The sequence below is a fragment of the Drosophila mauritiana genome, chromosome 3L (assembly GCF_004382145.1).
Source record: "Drosophila mauritiana strain mau12 chromosome 3L, ASM438214v1, whole genome shotgun sequence".
In the NCBI taxonomy this organism is placed as follows: Eukaryota; Metazoa; Arthropoda; class Insecta; order Diptera; family Drosophilidae; genus Drosophila; species Drosophila mauritiana.
In genome coordinates this window covers 25,785,269-25,799,876 of record NC_046669.1, presented here as the reverse complement: position 1 = coordinate 25,799,876, position 14,608 = coordinate 25,785,269, and the positions used below count along the sequence as shown (strand labels likewise).

At 37.3% G+C, this 14,608-nt stretch overlaps 1 protein-coding gene across 1 annotated transcript in view; it reads left to right on the top strand.

Annotated features, from left to right (window-relative positions):
- Window positions 1-14,608, top strand: part of LOC117141917 (unconventional myosin-VIIa) — a 606,161-nt gene that overhangs the window by 145,032 nt on the left and 446,521 nt on the right. The window contains exon 6 of the mRNA XM_033305646.1: window positions 7,889-8,463. Coding sequence (XP_033161537.1) covers window positions 7,889-8,463 — 575 coding nt within the window. The remainder of the gene's footprint in view (window positions 1-7,888; window positions 8,464-14,608) is intronic.

The following is a 14,608-nucleotide window of genomic DNA, read 5'->3' as shown; positions in this document are numbered from 1 at the left end:
GTAACATGGACCTAGTTTCGTCTCTTAAGATTCCGAACATAATCCTAATGACGGCAACCCCAAACTACTTAGCGACTTCATTAATAACGTAGAACAAATGCTTCTATTAATTAGAGGAACCAATAAGACACCCTACGGTCAAATGCTTCTAAGGGCAATTAGGCAGAAACTCGAAGGAAAGGTCGACGATGATCACACACCCGGAGCCAACCTTAACTGGGATGAAATCAAAGACGCATTAATTTTGCATTGTTCCGACAAGCGAGACGAACAAACCAAAGACACTAGAATAACAAGATGCGTAACGCCATACGATTTTTTGGCCGTGGCTCGGGGCTCTCTCGAGTTTTTGTTCGAGAGAGAAAGAGCGGAGAGCGATACAGCAAACAGCTCTTTTCTACGCATACAGTGATAGCAGACAACTGTATGTGTGCACACATATGCTCATGCATTGTAAATTTGACAAAATATGCCCTTCACCTTAGAAGTTCGTTGACTTTAAATCTATATTATTTTTTATAAATTGGCACCATACGAAAAATTTTTGTTTTGCATTGCCTTAACGTTATTATTATTTAAATATAGCTTAGAAATAGTTATAGCCGAATATATGTACATCACAAAATAAATTTCGAAAATGAAATATATTAGAATACTTGTCATTAGGGTATTCAGCTTGCGACGTGAGAAAAATTAATAAGGCAGTGATTGTTGAGTGCTTGTGTCCGCACGTCGTGCCTCGGACTTCGGGAAATTAAAGGCACCATCTGATTTATTTTTTAATATTTGCAAAATACAGAGTAAAGTTTTCGAAAATATTTTTAAAAATATTAAAAAACAAATGTGTATAAAATAATTTATTGTTGAGCAATGCATTAAGTGCACAAATGAAAGTAGTGCCTTCTCATTATGGTTTTATGAAAATAATGAATGTTATGCACATAGAACAGATCTGTTAAACAAACATATAAAAGTTTTGCTTTTTAAGCATTGCAAGTGGACTGTGATGATAGCTGATAGATAAAAAAAGCAAGCTAAGCTCAGCATTCTATCTCATATATAAAAAAATGAGCGATATTTTAATAATTGGCGACTGAAAAATGGACGCAAAATATAAAAAAAAAAACAATAGTTAGAAAAAAAAACTTAATTGGGGAACATATTTTTATTTATTTTATAAATTCTTATTTTCTACTTCTTATTATTTTTATGAAATATTTATTTCTCAATGTAATGCCTTTTTTTTGGAAAATTTATGTTTAATTTCCCCTGTATTTGCTTTAATTATTTAGTATATTTATTAAGTCATATGACTTAATATAATGGATCTAAATGATCCATTTTTATTATTTAAAATGCGCATTATATTCAATTGTTTTTCAGTTTCATATTTTTTTTGTTTGGTCTTATTAACATAACATAACATAAATAAAATAAAAATAAATATGTAAACGGTAGCTAATTCGAGCGGCGATTTTAACAAACGAATATAAAAAACTTTAATATTATAATAGTCAGGGCTTGAATTTGTAATTATTATTTTAGTTTATCATATTGCTACGAAATTGGCCACAACTCCAAATATGTAAATTCGTTTCTTCGATCAGAATTGATTTCGGCCCGAAAATCGTCTTCTAGCACAACACGCACACATATACGCGTTCTCGTCTATTGTTTTTACTCACACAAGCAAGAAAATTCTATTTTTAGATTTCTTACGCTCTCAGCGTAAGCGAGAGGACAGAGAGCAATTTTGGCCGTCACCAAAAAAGTGGCTGCATAGTGTTAAACCAATGTATGGCCGTTACGCATCTTGTTATTCTAGTGTCTTTGGTGCGGACCTGTGATCGGGCCGACGACCTTCGGCCTCTCGGCCGCATTCCGTTCCACATTGAGTCCGACTTCGGCGAATCTTTTTGAGTACGGATAATCTTACCACCACCTCGACAGAGCTCACGTACCTAATGGATCCTGAGGGAGGATACAACCATCGTTCAAACCTTTTCGGATATAGCCTTCCCCGATAGCGCAGGGTCGTCGCACATCACTACCGCCAACCAGGTCTCAACGGGGTTCCTAGCCCGGGCGGCGGCGGTAGGAGCGAAAGCGAGAGCGGCTCCTTAGACAGCATCGTTTGGAGGCGGCATCAATCCAGATCCTCGTCCGGATCCTTCAGCTCCAGTGCCTGCTTTCGATCCTCCGAAAGATCCACCGCACTTAAGCAACGCGTTACGCACAGTAAGAGACGATGAGCTTATCATATCTCTGCAACGCAGCGAAAACAACGTTTGCCGCGTCGGGATCCATTCCTCCACGCACCACGGCGGCTTTGACTGTGAGCTGGATACTCGAAATCTCAGCTAAAATCGTTTCCCATGATGAGCATCTCCACGCGGCGGGGACCGCGGCAGGGGCGGGATCAGCAGGCCTGACAACCAGTGCCTCTGCAGGGACGGTGGGGGCAACGGGTACGGGGGCATTATGGAGGGAGTCGGTGGCCGCCAGGGCAAGCCTCTTGGCTTAAATAAATCCGTCATAAATTATGTTAAAGTAAAATGGGAATATCAAAGGAGAAATAGCAACCAAATCACCCAATGCTACAATTGTCAGATGTTTGGACATGGATTAAGCCAATGCGCAGTCAAATCATACTGTTCAATCTGTGCAGGAAACCACAAAACTACTGAATGCCCGGAAGGAGCTGCTGTCAGATGTGCCAATTGTAATGGCCCGCACAAATCTAACGACCCCGGCTGCACTAGCAGGTTAAGTTATGTTAATGTAAGATCTCAATTCCAGTCAAATCGAGTAAGACCAAAAGCTAACTTTATTTCTAAGCCTCCGCAGCTGGACTATACTAAAAATTTTCCAAACACTCTTAATCAATCTATTTTAAATCCAAACGCCACCTGGGTTAAACCAAATGTAACGTCAAATACGGATAAAGAGCTTTTCTCTTTAGAGGAAATTAAGTCCTTAACATTTGATCTCATTAGAAGTTTAAGAAACTGCAAATCCAAGGCAGATCAATTTGATCTGGCATGCAAATTTTTAACATAATGTTAAACAATCTTTCAATATAAACTTGGAACGCTCGAGGCGTTAAGAACAAAAAATATGAGCTTTTTGATTTTCTTAAAAGAAAAAACACAGATATTTGCTTATTAACCGAAACTTGGCTAAATAGTTCAATTTCAATCAAACACAATAATTACTATTGCTACAGGTATGACACATCTTGTAGAATAGGGGGAGGGCTAGCTGTAATCATTAAAAAATCTATCCGCTTCCCAACACTAAAACTATAGAATCAATTGGCATAAATTTTATTAATAATAATGGAATAAGTACTCCAATCTATTGCTGTTATTTCCCCGGAGGGAGAGCAGATTCTGCAAATAAGCAAATATTTTCAAATGATAATCGACTATTGTGTACACATTCGGGAAACTTTGTGTTAGGAGGCGACTTTAATTGCAGGCATAGACTTTGGGGTTGTAACCGAGCCAACGCTTGGGGTTCAATACTAAATGAGTTTTTAATGTCACGTGGCTTGTCAGTTCATTTTCCTGAACAACACTCCTATTTGCCAGCGAGTAGTAGAAGTCAATCCTCTACACTTGATATTTTTATAACAAATAGCTTCCAATCATTAAACTATACTATAGCAGTCAATGATCTGGGCTCAGATCACCTCCCAGTCCAAACATCTCTTCAATCAAACTTCACCAGAATCAAAAAATATTTTTTTGATATTACAAACGCAAATTGGATTGTTTTTGGTAGAGTTATCAACCAATTAATTCCAGAATGCGAATCCATTTCCATTCAAACACAAGCTGACATAGACAGGTTAATAACACATTTCAACACAGTCATCCTTACAGCAAAAGAACGCTCCATTCCGAAAAAAGAAATTCGATTTGCCCAAAAAGCTGTTCCCCTCAACATATTATCACTAATTATGCGGAGAAATCGACACCGTCGAAATTGGCTAAGGTACAGAAACAGAGCTGATCTGGTTCTAGTTAGATGGCTCAGCCAACTTATCAATTGCAAGTTATCCAAACTTAGAAATGAGCATTGGAATAACCTTTTATCCTCGCTCGAAAAAAATTCTTCCTCCTTTTGGAAACTATCAAAAGTTATAAAGAAGAAAAATACCAGCATTCCAGTTTTAAGACAAAACCAACAAAATTTTGCAACAGCTGAACAAAAAGCCGAACTATTGGCATCAATATTCGCCTTGAAACATTGCCATTCAAACAATCTAAGTGATCCTATAACAATATCTGAGGTCACTAACTTTATGACATCATTTGACTCGTCGTCTGTAAATGAAGAGTTGTACTTGTCGGACTATCAAGAAATTTCTTCGGTCCTTAATAACCTTAAATTAAAAAATCTCCTGGTCTTGACAACATTGACAACATAAGTTTGAAAGCTCTCCCTAAAAAAGGGGTAAAGGATTTAACCTTGATTATTAATGGTTGCCTTCGCTTAGTTCATTTTCCACAGAAATGGAAACACTCCAAGGTTATCCCCATTTTAAAAACGAACAAGCCCCCAGAGTGTCCCACATCTTATAGACCCATAAGTCTGCTCTCTTCGGTTAGTAAAGTTCTTTAGAAAGTTATCAAAAAAAAAGGATTTTCGACTTTACTGAAAACAATGATATACTTCCTTCCCAGCAGTTTGGTTTTCGTCCTGAACACAATTCTACACACCCTCTTTATAGAATTAAAAAAATTGTTAAGTCGAACTTTAGTAGATCCAAATCCACAGGCATGGTCTTACTAGATATTAAAGCGGCCTTCGATTCTGTTTGGCATGAAGGTCTTGTTTACAAATTGAATCTTTTACATTTTCCGCCTAAAATTATTAAAATAATAAGAAGTTTCCTTAGTAACCGCTCCTTTGCTGTATATATATGTGATTATCAATCTCGAATATATAACTTAAGTGCAGGCTGTCCGCAAGGATCTTGTCTTTCCCCACTTTTGTACAATATATTCACCTCTGATTTCCCTGCCTTAAATGGATGTACTGCATCAATTTTTGCAGATGATACTGCAATTCTTTGCACTGGAACCCTTGCAAGTAATATTACAAATTCTCTTCAAGTAGCTTTTAATACCCTTGTGGCATATTTCAATAAATGGAAAATTCTTGTAAATTCAGACAAAACTCAAGCTATATTTTTTACAAGAAAACGGAAAAATATTTATATCCCAACGAACAGAATATTTCTCAACCATGTGGACATAAATTGGGAAAACAATGTCCGATATTTAGGAGTCAAATTAGATAAAAAGCTTAATTTTTCAGATCACATTCAACATATTATAAAGAAAACAAATATATTAGTTCCCATTTTATACCCTTTTATAAATAGAAATTCTCGACTAAGCATAGAAAATAAAATGTACTTATTTAGATCTATTTTTCAGTCAAGAATTTTTTACGGGGCACCGGTTTGGGCCGTTGTTGCTAATTTTCATATTTATAAAATTCAGGTGGCACAAAACAAAATATAAAAAATGATATTTAATCTTCCGTGGCATTACTCTACTGTGCAGTTGCACAACTTAGCTGGGATTGAACTGGCCTCAGAGAGATTGACCAAATTACACACCAACTTTGTAAATAGAAACATTAATTCTAATTATTTACACCTTCAAAATGTTGAATATTATTGTAAGATATAAGTCTAGTTTTTAAGATAGTTTGAAATTATTAGTTTTAAGTTTATATATTAATGTTTCTTTATGGGGGTTTTTTGTACTTAAATTTTCCCCTCATTATAATCAATGATTAATCCCAATTTATCTTCTGTATAAAACATATTTCTTCTCGCGAAAAACGAACACCACTTCCGTGGAGCACTGAACCATCGATTTATTAACTTTCCAAGTAAGAAAACGTAATTATTCGCAGTCTGAACACGAGCGTCTCGAAAACACGTCCGTCCTTAATCCATTCATTGGGAGGGAGAACGCATAGTGCAGTTTATGTGCATACAAAAACAACACGAAACAACACAGCGAACAACGCACGAAGGAGAGAGTAAGCTAAACACAAATACAGAAAAGCAAAAGAATTAGTTAATTTGTTTAAACTAGTGCACAAATCAAAATAGATTCACTTGCGAAGCGAACGGAGTTTTAATAATTATGTTCAAAAAAGACCTTTACTGGTTTAATAAACCCAAATGTAAATTCGAATCGCAGAAAAAAACACGACCGTTCGCTTTGAAGATAGGAAGACGACAGTGATCATCCGACCTCTTCTCAGAACCACCTATGCCGACCAATGACTCCACTCTCCCTTCTGACCCTGTGTTCTCTTGACCCGTGGATGCGTCGCTACGTTATTCACAGTGTGTCCTCCCGTATGTATGGCTCCACGCGTACTCCTCGACCTCTGTGACCTTGACCGGATCGAGTCCAAAGTCCAGCGTTAGTTCACGATCTCTCCTCTTTGCGGGGGTCGAAGGTCCATTATTATCCGTTTGACCTGGCTTCCCTTGACTCCTCTCGCATTTTAGCCTTCTTCGCTGTTGCTATGCAGCCGTTAAAGCTAAATTCTTGAAAAACAATTCCAATTACAGTTCATTAATTTCTATCAGAAAAAAATATGTTGTTACATCTAGCCAAGTCCGAGGTAGTCAAGTCATTTTCTAGTGTCAAGCATAATGTGCAAACAGACATGCAGGGATCGAAAGAGGTAACAGACATTTTTCCTTCTTGCAGCAAATGCAGCAAATCTTTTACAAATAAATGACCTATCAACATAATTCACTCAAAGATAATTGCGAAAATTTTGAGTATAATTTAACAAGACAAGAAAGAACAGAAATTTCAATATGGTATATTTGCATTAGTTATTTTGAATTTGCAAAAGGTATTAATTTTGTTGCCAATAATTTTAAAGTGTTTATTTTTATTGAACTGTGCTGTATATTAAAAGTTCTAAAATTTCGAAGAATATTTAGTTTTCAACTTTACAAAAACCTTTAAAAAATTCGCCACAAAGTGAGAAAAACGATGTTTTGATAGTTTTTTGCGGGTTCTCAATGTAGGTGTCCCAAAAAAATTTTTCGGTAAATCAATCAAAATTTGCAAATAAAAAATGGAAAAAGACGACAATTTAGGGCAGCTTGTGGGCGTTAAAACGGACGTGGGCAAATTGTGTTTAGCACAAACTTGCGCAGCTTATGAATAAGCTAAAAAGCGCCAAAAAACTGTTGATAAGTATTTTACCTTTCATTATTCATTCATTCATTATTTGTCTTACTAATTTCTATCGGTACTTCTAAAACACTTAGGCCACTCCCTCTCTAACGACCACATCGGAAATTTTATGTTATTTTGTGTAAGCGACACTGTCACTGGTTGCAGAGACAGACTTCCATAACGAGCTTAAATCGTAAAAATCCTGATAAAAATTATTTTCCCTATTTTTTTCATCACATTTGGTTATAAAAAAATATTTAAAATTTAATTTTAATTTAATTTTAGACAAATTTTACTATTTTGTATCTGATTAACTAAATCTTAAACTCAACACCTTATTTATCTGCAATGATACCTTCTATATATGATATAGACTTCTATAAAAATCAAAATACCACGAAGTGCGGTAACGTACTGTTACTACGTCAACCGCTAGCTTGTAGCTTCTTCTTATTTTTCCTCGTGTCTTAGATTCACAGTTATTTCCCATTTCGCAATCAGATTTTTTGTGGGGTTCTTAATTCATAAGGAGGGGATTATATTATGTATAGTGGAAACGTCATATGGATATGCATATGCCACTATTTATACTTTACTTCTACATGTAAATCGCACATTTAAAATTACAATTTTTCCTTACTTCCCTTTTATAGGAAATGCCAAAACAACAAGAAACGATAACAGTTCTAGATTTGGTAAATTTATGCAAGTTTGCTTCGACGACAACAACTGTATTAAAGGATGCGTAATTCTTGATTACCTGCTCGAACAATCTCGGATAACATTTCAAAGTGTAGGGGAACGAAACTATCATATTATGTATCAATTAGTAGCTCAGGGCCAAAAAAATATTGGCATAGCAAAATCCTTTCATCTAAGGCCACCTGAGTTTTACAAATATCTAAATACATCCAATTCTGAAAAAATAAATATGAACATAGAGTCAAAGAAGTTTGATGCCGTAACCATGGCGTTTACGGTTTTACAAATTCCCCAATTCGTTATAGATGGCGTTTTTAAAGTTCTCAGTTCCATTTTGTGGCTAGGTAATATAGAGTTTATAGACGTGGATGGAGAAGTCACCGACTTTTCAAGATCGGACCAAGAAGCGATATCGATTATATCAAACCTTTTGGGACTAAGTCGATGTGATTTTAAAAACGTTTTATTAATTCGCCAAATAAATGTTCGAGGAAATATTACGGAAATTCCTTTAAAAATAAAAGAGGTAAGTATCATAGACGACTGGTCCTTATTAAAAATAATTAGTATAATTCTGTCTGTATGAACGTCGAGATCTGAGAAATTATAAAAGCTAGACAGATTCTAGAGACATAGACGGTATGCAAGTTTGTTGACCCATGCTGCCAAGACTATTCATAAATGAAAGATGCATATTTCATTGATGCCTAGTTGTTTTTTCAGTACGTTCCGCCCAAAACGGCCCCATCCACACTTTTGAAAAATGTTTTGTTATTTTCTAATTTTTAATTACTTTTTAAAATTCCTAAAGATTTGACAATAAATTTGTTTTTTATTAATGGTACAAATTCTTGGTATACTAATATATACTAGCTGTACAAAAACTGCGGAAACATGAATCGTAAATGATGGAAAAGAAATTAAGTATCGTTGCTTGTGATCGTCGAAAAGAATCAAAGTTTCTTTGTTCTTTGTCATAAAGTGTTATATTTTTAACCACCATGTTTTTAATAATCATTAATTACGGTCTTAATTTGATAAAAATAAAGGACCGTATAACACAGCCAAGAAAGGGAACATTTGGAATATTAAAAAAAAAAAAATCAATTACGGATATCGAAGGTGCGTTCTGGTTGATCATAAAATGTTGCTTTACAGTTAATAATAATTTGATCAAAATTGGAAAGCAGCATTTACTTGCCAAGGGAATAGTCATTCAATTTTTATTATTATTATATTTAGCCAAGTAATTGTATAAAATAACAAAAAAACGTTATAATCGAGTTCCTAGACTATCACAAACCAGTTACTCAGCTACTGGCAGTGCGAGCAAGAAAGTTAAAAATTCAGAAAATAAAAAACATTTCGAATATGTGTCAGTGGGAGCTTTTGGCTGTTTATAAGCGTTTGTTGAACAATTTTTTAACCATACCGATAGAATTGGAAAGTCATATATTAGAATAATTAAAAATAAAAACATATTTAAAAAGTGTGAACGTGGCTTTGGGAGTCTTAACTTGATTATAGCGCTCCTCCTTGCTGAAATTGAGAATACTTTTTGAGTAAGAATGGAAGAGATGCTGTTGCACTATTTAGAGGGAATGTGTTTTATGATTCTTAGACCTTTAGACCTAGGATTTTAGTGCTATTGGCTTCTCGGATATTTATAGTGCCTGTACATACTGTAACGAACTGTTTTTATTGGTCCTGCTCGCTACGAGTTGAAGAGGCTAGCTCAGAGAGTTTGTGTGTTGGTCCCACCAAAATTTATGATTTGTGTAAGAAGACAGAGTTTAAGTCTAAAGTAGCTTTATTCGAGTATTCTACAGCAGATTCCTCCGGTGATCGCCGTCTGCTGCAGGGTGTATCGCCCATTGCTTAAGGCAACGCTTGGCCTGGGATCACCTTTGCCGCCCACTGACTCCACTTTCCATTCAAATACTCCGGTACCTTGTCATCTCCGACGAAGGACCACCTGCCGGCTGGAAATGGCTGAGGATGTAATGGGCAGGGTGTATACGAGTTAAGCCAACGCTCGGCGTGGGACCACCTTTGCTAACCACTGACTCCACTGACCCTTTCAACCACGCCAGGTCCTTGTTTCTCCACTCCAAGGATCGATCTCCACTTGTATTTGTCTCGTCTTTCCTTTTGTGACCTGCGCCTTTTTTCCCTACCCGACACTTTCACAGTTGGTTTGCGCTGACCGTCACTTTATCCGCGCGTTCTCACTTATTGACCTTCTCCGCGCATTCTAACTTACTGTCTGTCTCGATCTGCGCTTGTGCCGAACCTAAATAGCCGCGCGAAATCCGGTATGGCCTCTTTTGCGCACGGCCCGCTCGGGTACAAGGTGCAACTAATGAGCCGTTAGTTTACGGTGAATCCTCTCACACTCTCCGAGGAGGAGGTGACGACCTCGACCGCGCCTTCGGTCTCCATTATCGGTTCGTAATCTCCTCCGGGTTGTGCCCTTCTGCTCCTTGTACCGATATTCTGTGGGACCTGTAACGGGGCTTTTCCGTCCGTATACTCCCCTTCCACGGAATTCGCAGCTGTGTGCGTTAACCTTTAACGGTTCTGGGCTTCGTACCCTTCCTGTCCCGCTCTCTCGCTTCAACGGGCCTGTGTGTGAGTGACTTCTTTGCTGATTCGATACCTTGTATAGTACCCTGGCTCGCCGGCTCCCGCGCTTCCCGATTTTAAGTCGCTGATGTGAGCCGTCTTCAATTTCCTGGTTCCGTTGTGTCCTAGGATGCAGATAACCGAAGATGTGAAATTTTTTATTGTGAACGTCCCGTCAAACCTTGGCGCCAACTTCGCCGCGAAGCCTTCAACGGCCTTCGACAGGTAGTGCTCTTTGGCCCATACTATGTCCATTTCCTTGGGTTTCCACGGCCGTTTCCGGAGATTATAGTGGCGCGCTTGATCCAGCTCGAAGACTTCATTTAGCTTCTCCGCGTTCTCCGCAGGCGTCTGTGTAAACCTGCCCGTCCCAGTCGTCCGGTCGTCGAATAACGAACAAAAGTGTAAGCTACAAGTGTTTACATAAATGCTTATGTTGTCTTAATTATGTCCGCGAAAATGCGGCAGTTCCAGTTGTTCATTTGAACTGTCGCAATTGACATCCTGTCCAGCGTTTTTGCTTATTTATTGAATTTTTCCTTTTACTTAAGAGACTAACAATAAGTTTTCAAATCTTATTCTAAACTAACTAAATATCATATTATGAAATGATTCGTGGTGTGTGGCCTAACAAATTTAACGCTGCGCTGGTTGGTCGTTCCGGTGCAGTCGGCTTTGGCTGAATACTCGAAAAAGTTTTCTTGCAAGAGGATTCGAATGTGAGGCTAGTTTTCTTTATTGTATTTTACTTTCTTCTTTGCTATTGTCTCAATGACAAGTTTTACTGGCGTGGCGGCATACTGATCAATTTCCAAGAACGCAAATTTATTTTACAAATAACTATAAGAAAAAAAAATATATATATATGACGGAGCGTAGATTTAATCCAAATTGTGAAGCGAGTCCCTGTAGTTTTTCTCTTTTTGATTCTTGCCGCTGCGTGTGTGTGCTTTTCCTCGTTCTCTTCTCGATAGCCACGCACGGCCACACTACTATCAGGGCCACACTCGATCTCAATGTTATTGAAATCTCACAATCGATTACAACTCGTCCTATCGATAAGTCTCGTGAACAGTTGACCATCGATAGGGCGCCTATTTCAAAATATCATTCCCTTCTCCGACACGGCCATTCTGATAAATTACACGCCCTCGTGTATGAGCTACCCTCTGCAATAATCAACCTTCAACCTTCAGTTGTACTTTTAATGTGACAATCTTATTCATTAACAACTTTGAATTTTTTTTTAACTTAATCTTCAACATTCATTATTCATTTCTTAGAATTCTTCAATTTCTTGACTATTTCGTTCATTTAAGCAATTTCTTTTCAAATCAAAATTTTATTAATTTTCCTTCTTTCATCTCGTCTTTACTTATTCTATTTTCTCATTTTCTTTTCTCATTTTCGTCTCTTATTTTCTTCTCTCATTTTCTTTTCTCATTTTCGTCTCTTATTTTCTTCTCTCATTTTCTTTTCTCATTTTCTAACAACATTATCATTTTACCACTCAGGGTCAGGTACCGCCACGTAGCCATCGATAAACTGTGTACTTCCATACACCTTCCGCCTACTGTCTCTTTCAACAGTTTCCATTTCATATCTTTCAACAACTTCACTTACTGTCTCTTTCAACAGTTTCCATTTCATATCTTTCAACAACTTCACTTACTGTCTCTTTCAACAGTTTCCATACCATTTCTTTCATCAACATCACTACTGTCTCTTTCAACAGTTTACATTTCATCTCTCTCATCAACATCACTACTGTCTCTTTCAACAGTTTACATTTCATCTCTTTCATCAACATCACTACTGTCTCTTTCAACAGTTTCACCTGGCGGGCTAACATCGATCTCCAGCTCGCTTGGCACCTGCCCATCTGGCAATCTTCTTAATCTCTCATGCGCATACTTATACCGCCTATTACTTTTCAAACTCTTTAAAGTATATCTGTCATTATCCAATACCTCAATAATCTCAAATGGTCCTCTATATTTAGCATCTAACTTAGTCTGGTTTCTCTCACTATTATTTAGCAACACAAAATCTCCAACACTGAATTTTACTATCTTAGCTCTGCCTTTATCAAATCTTTCCTTCTCATACTTTCCTGATCTTTCTATATTCTCTAAAGCTTGGGTTCTTATCTTAGTCAGATCTATTTCAGTTTCTGGTTCATGAATGGGAACAAGGCCTAAAGGTCGAGCAACCTTTCCCATTAATAATTCTAATGGACTCGCTTTTGTTATCTTATTAGCAGTACAATTAATAGCTAATTGCACGTCACTCAATGCCTCTTGCCACGATCGAGAACTCATTTCAACAGCTGTTAATAAATTTTTCAAGGTACTCATAGCTCTCTCAACCTGGCCATTACCTCGGCTTGCTCCTGTTGCTATCAAATGTAATTTTATCTTTTGTGAAGAGCAAAATTCAACGAACTTAGCACCCGTAAAACTTCTTCCCTTATCAGCCACAATACGAATAGGGACTCCGAACAACGAAATTGATGATTTTAACGCCATTACACAGCTTTCTGCACTTAATGTGAACGTGTGGTAGAGATAAACATACTTGGTAAAAGCATCTATCTGTACAATAACATATTCTTTACGATCGCTTTTACCACTAAGCTTGCCTGATATGTCTATGTGAACAGTATGCCACGGAATGTTTACTTTGGAAATAGGATGTAATTCCATTTGTAATTTTCCAGAAGATGATTTGGACACTCGGCAGGTTATACAATTTTCAACAAATCTTCGAACGTATTTGGCCATGCCCTCAAACCAATAGTAATCGTAAACCTTGTCAAGTGTTTTCTCCCAGCCCAGATGCATTATGGATTCATGTACTTGGTTAATAACTGACCATCTAAATCCACGAGGCACCACTGGCAAACATAGGGTCTTGCCATTTCTTTGTATGATTCTATACAAAACTCCAGCTCTCAAATCATATGTCTTAGCCAAATCGAATGGACATTCATCATTGTTCAGCTTGGCAACGATTTCTACGATATCTTAATCTTTCTGTTGCTCTGCACAAATCCAATCCTCAGATACTTCAGTTAAGTCGATTCGCTTTTCAACAACTTTCGCATATTCAGGGGAATTTTCCGGAGGAAGTGGATTTCTGGAAAAGAAATCAGCATGAGCCATACGCTTGCCTTCTCTATACTGTATGTCAAAATCGAATGTCTGTAAATAAGCCCACCAGCGATAGACTCTAGGCAACAACTCAATCTTATTTCGTGATGATTTTAAAGAATTACAATCAGTGAATATTACAAACTTTCTGCCATGTAAGTAGTGCCGGAAATGCTTGACTGCATTTACCACCGCAAGAGTTTCCAACTCATACGAAGTATATTTAGATTCGCATACACTTGTTGTCTTACTGTAGTATTCCACTACATACGGTTTATTTTCAATTCTGTGCAAGAGTATAGCACCATATCCGATTGCACTCGCATCGGTGTGTAACTCTATTGGATATTGCGAGTCAAAAATAATCAAAACTGGTTTATTAGTAAGAATGTGAATAATTTTTCTACGAATTTCCTCATGTTCTATATTCCACTCAAATTTATTTTTCTCTGAGGTGAGAAAATATAAAGGCTTCATTAGCTGTGAAAATCCTGGAACAAACTGACGAAAGTACGATGCTAACCCAATGAACTGTCTCAATGTTGTCACTGACCTAGGAGGTGGCAAGGCATTCAAAGATTCTACTTTGCGAGTATTTGGACTAATCTCACCTGCTCGTACTTCGAATCCTAAATATTGGACAGAAGTCCTCAGAAAGAAGCATTTTTCAACATTGAATGAAAATCCTGCCTTTGATAAAATATCCAAAACAATCTTTAACCTTTCGAGTGCCGTTTCCTTGGTTGGAGCTACAATCATTATGTCGTCCATATACACAATGACATACGAATAAGCGACCTCGCCTAATGCCTTTATAACTGCTCTTTGAAAGACTGATGGCGCATTCTTAAGTCCAAATGGCATCGACAGGAACTCATATTGGCCGTCAGGGGT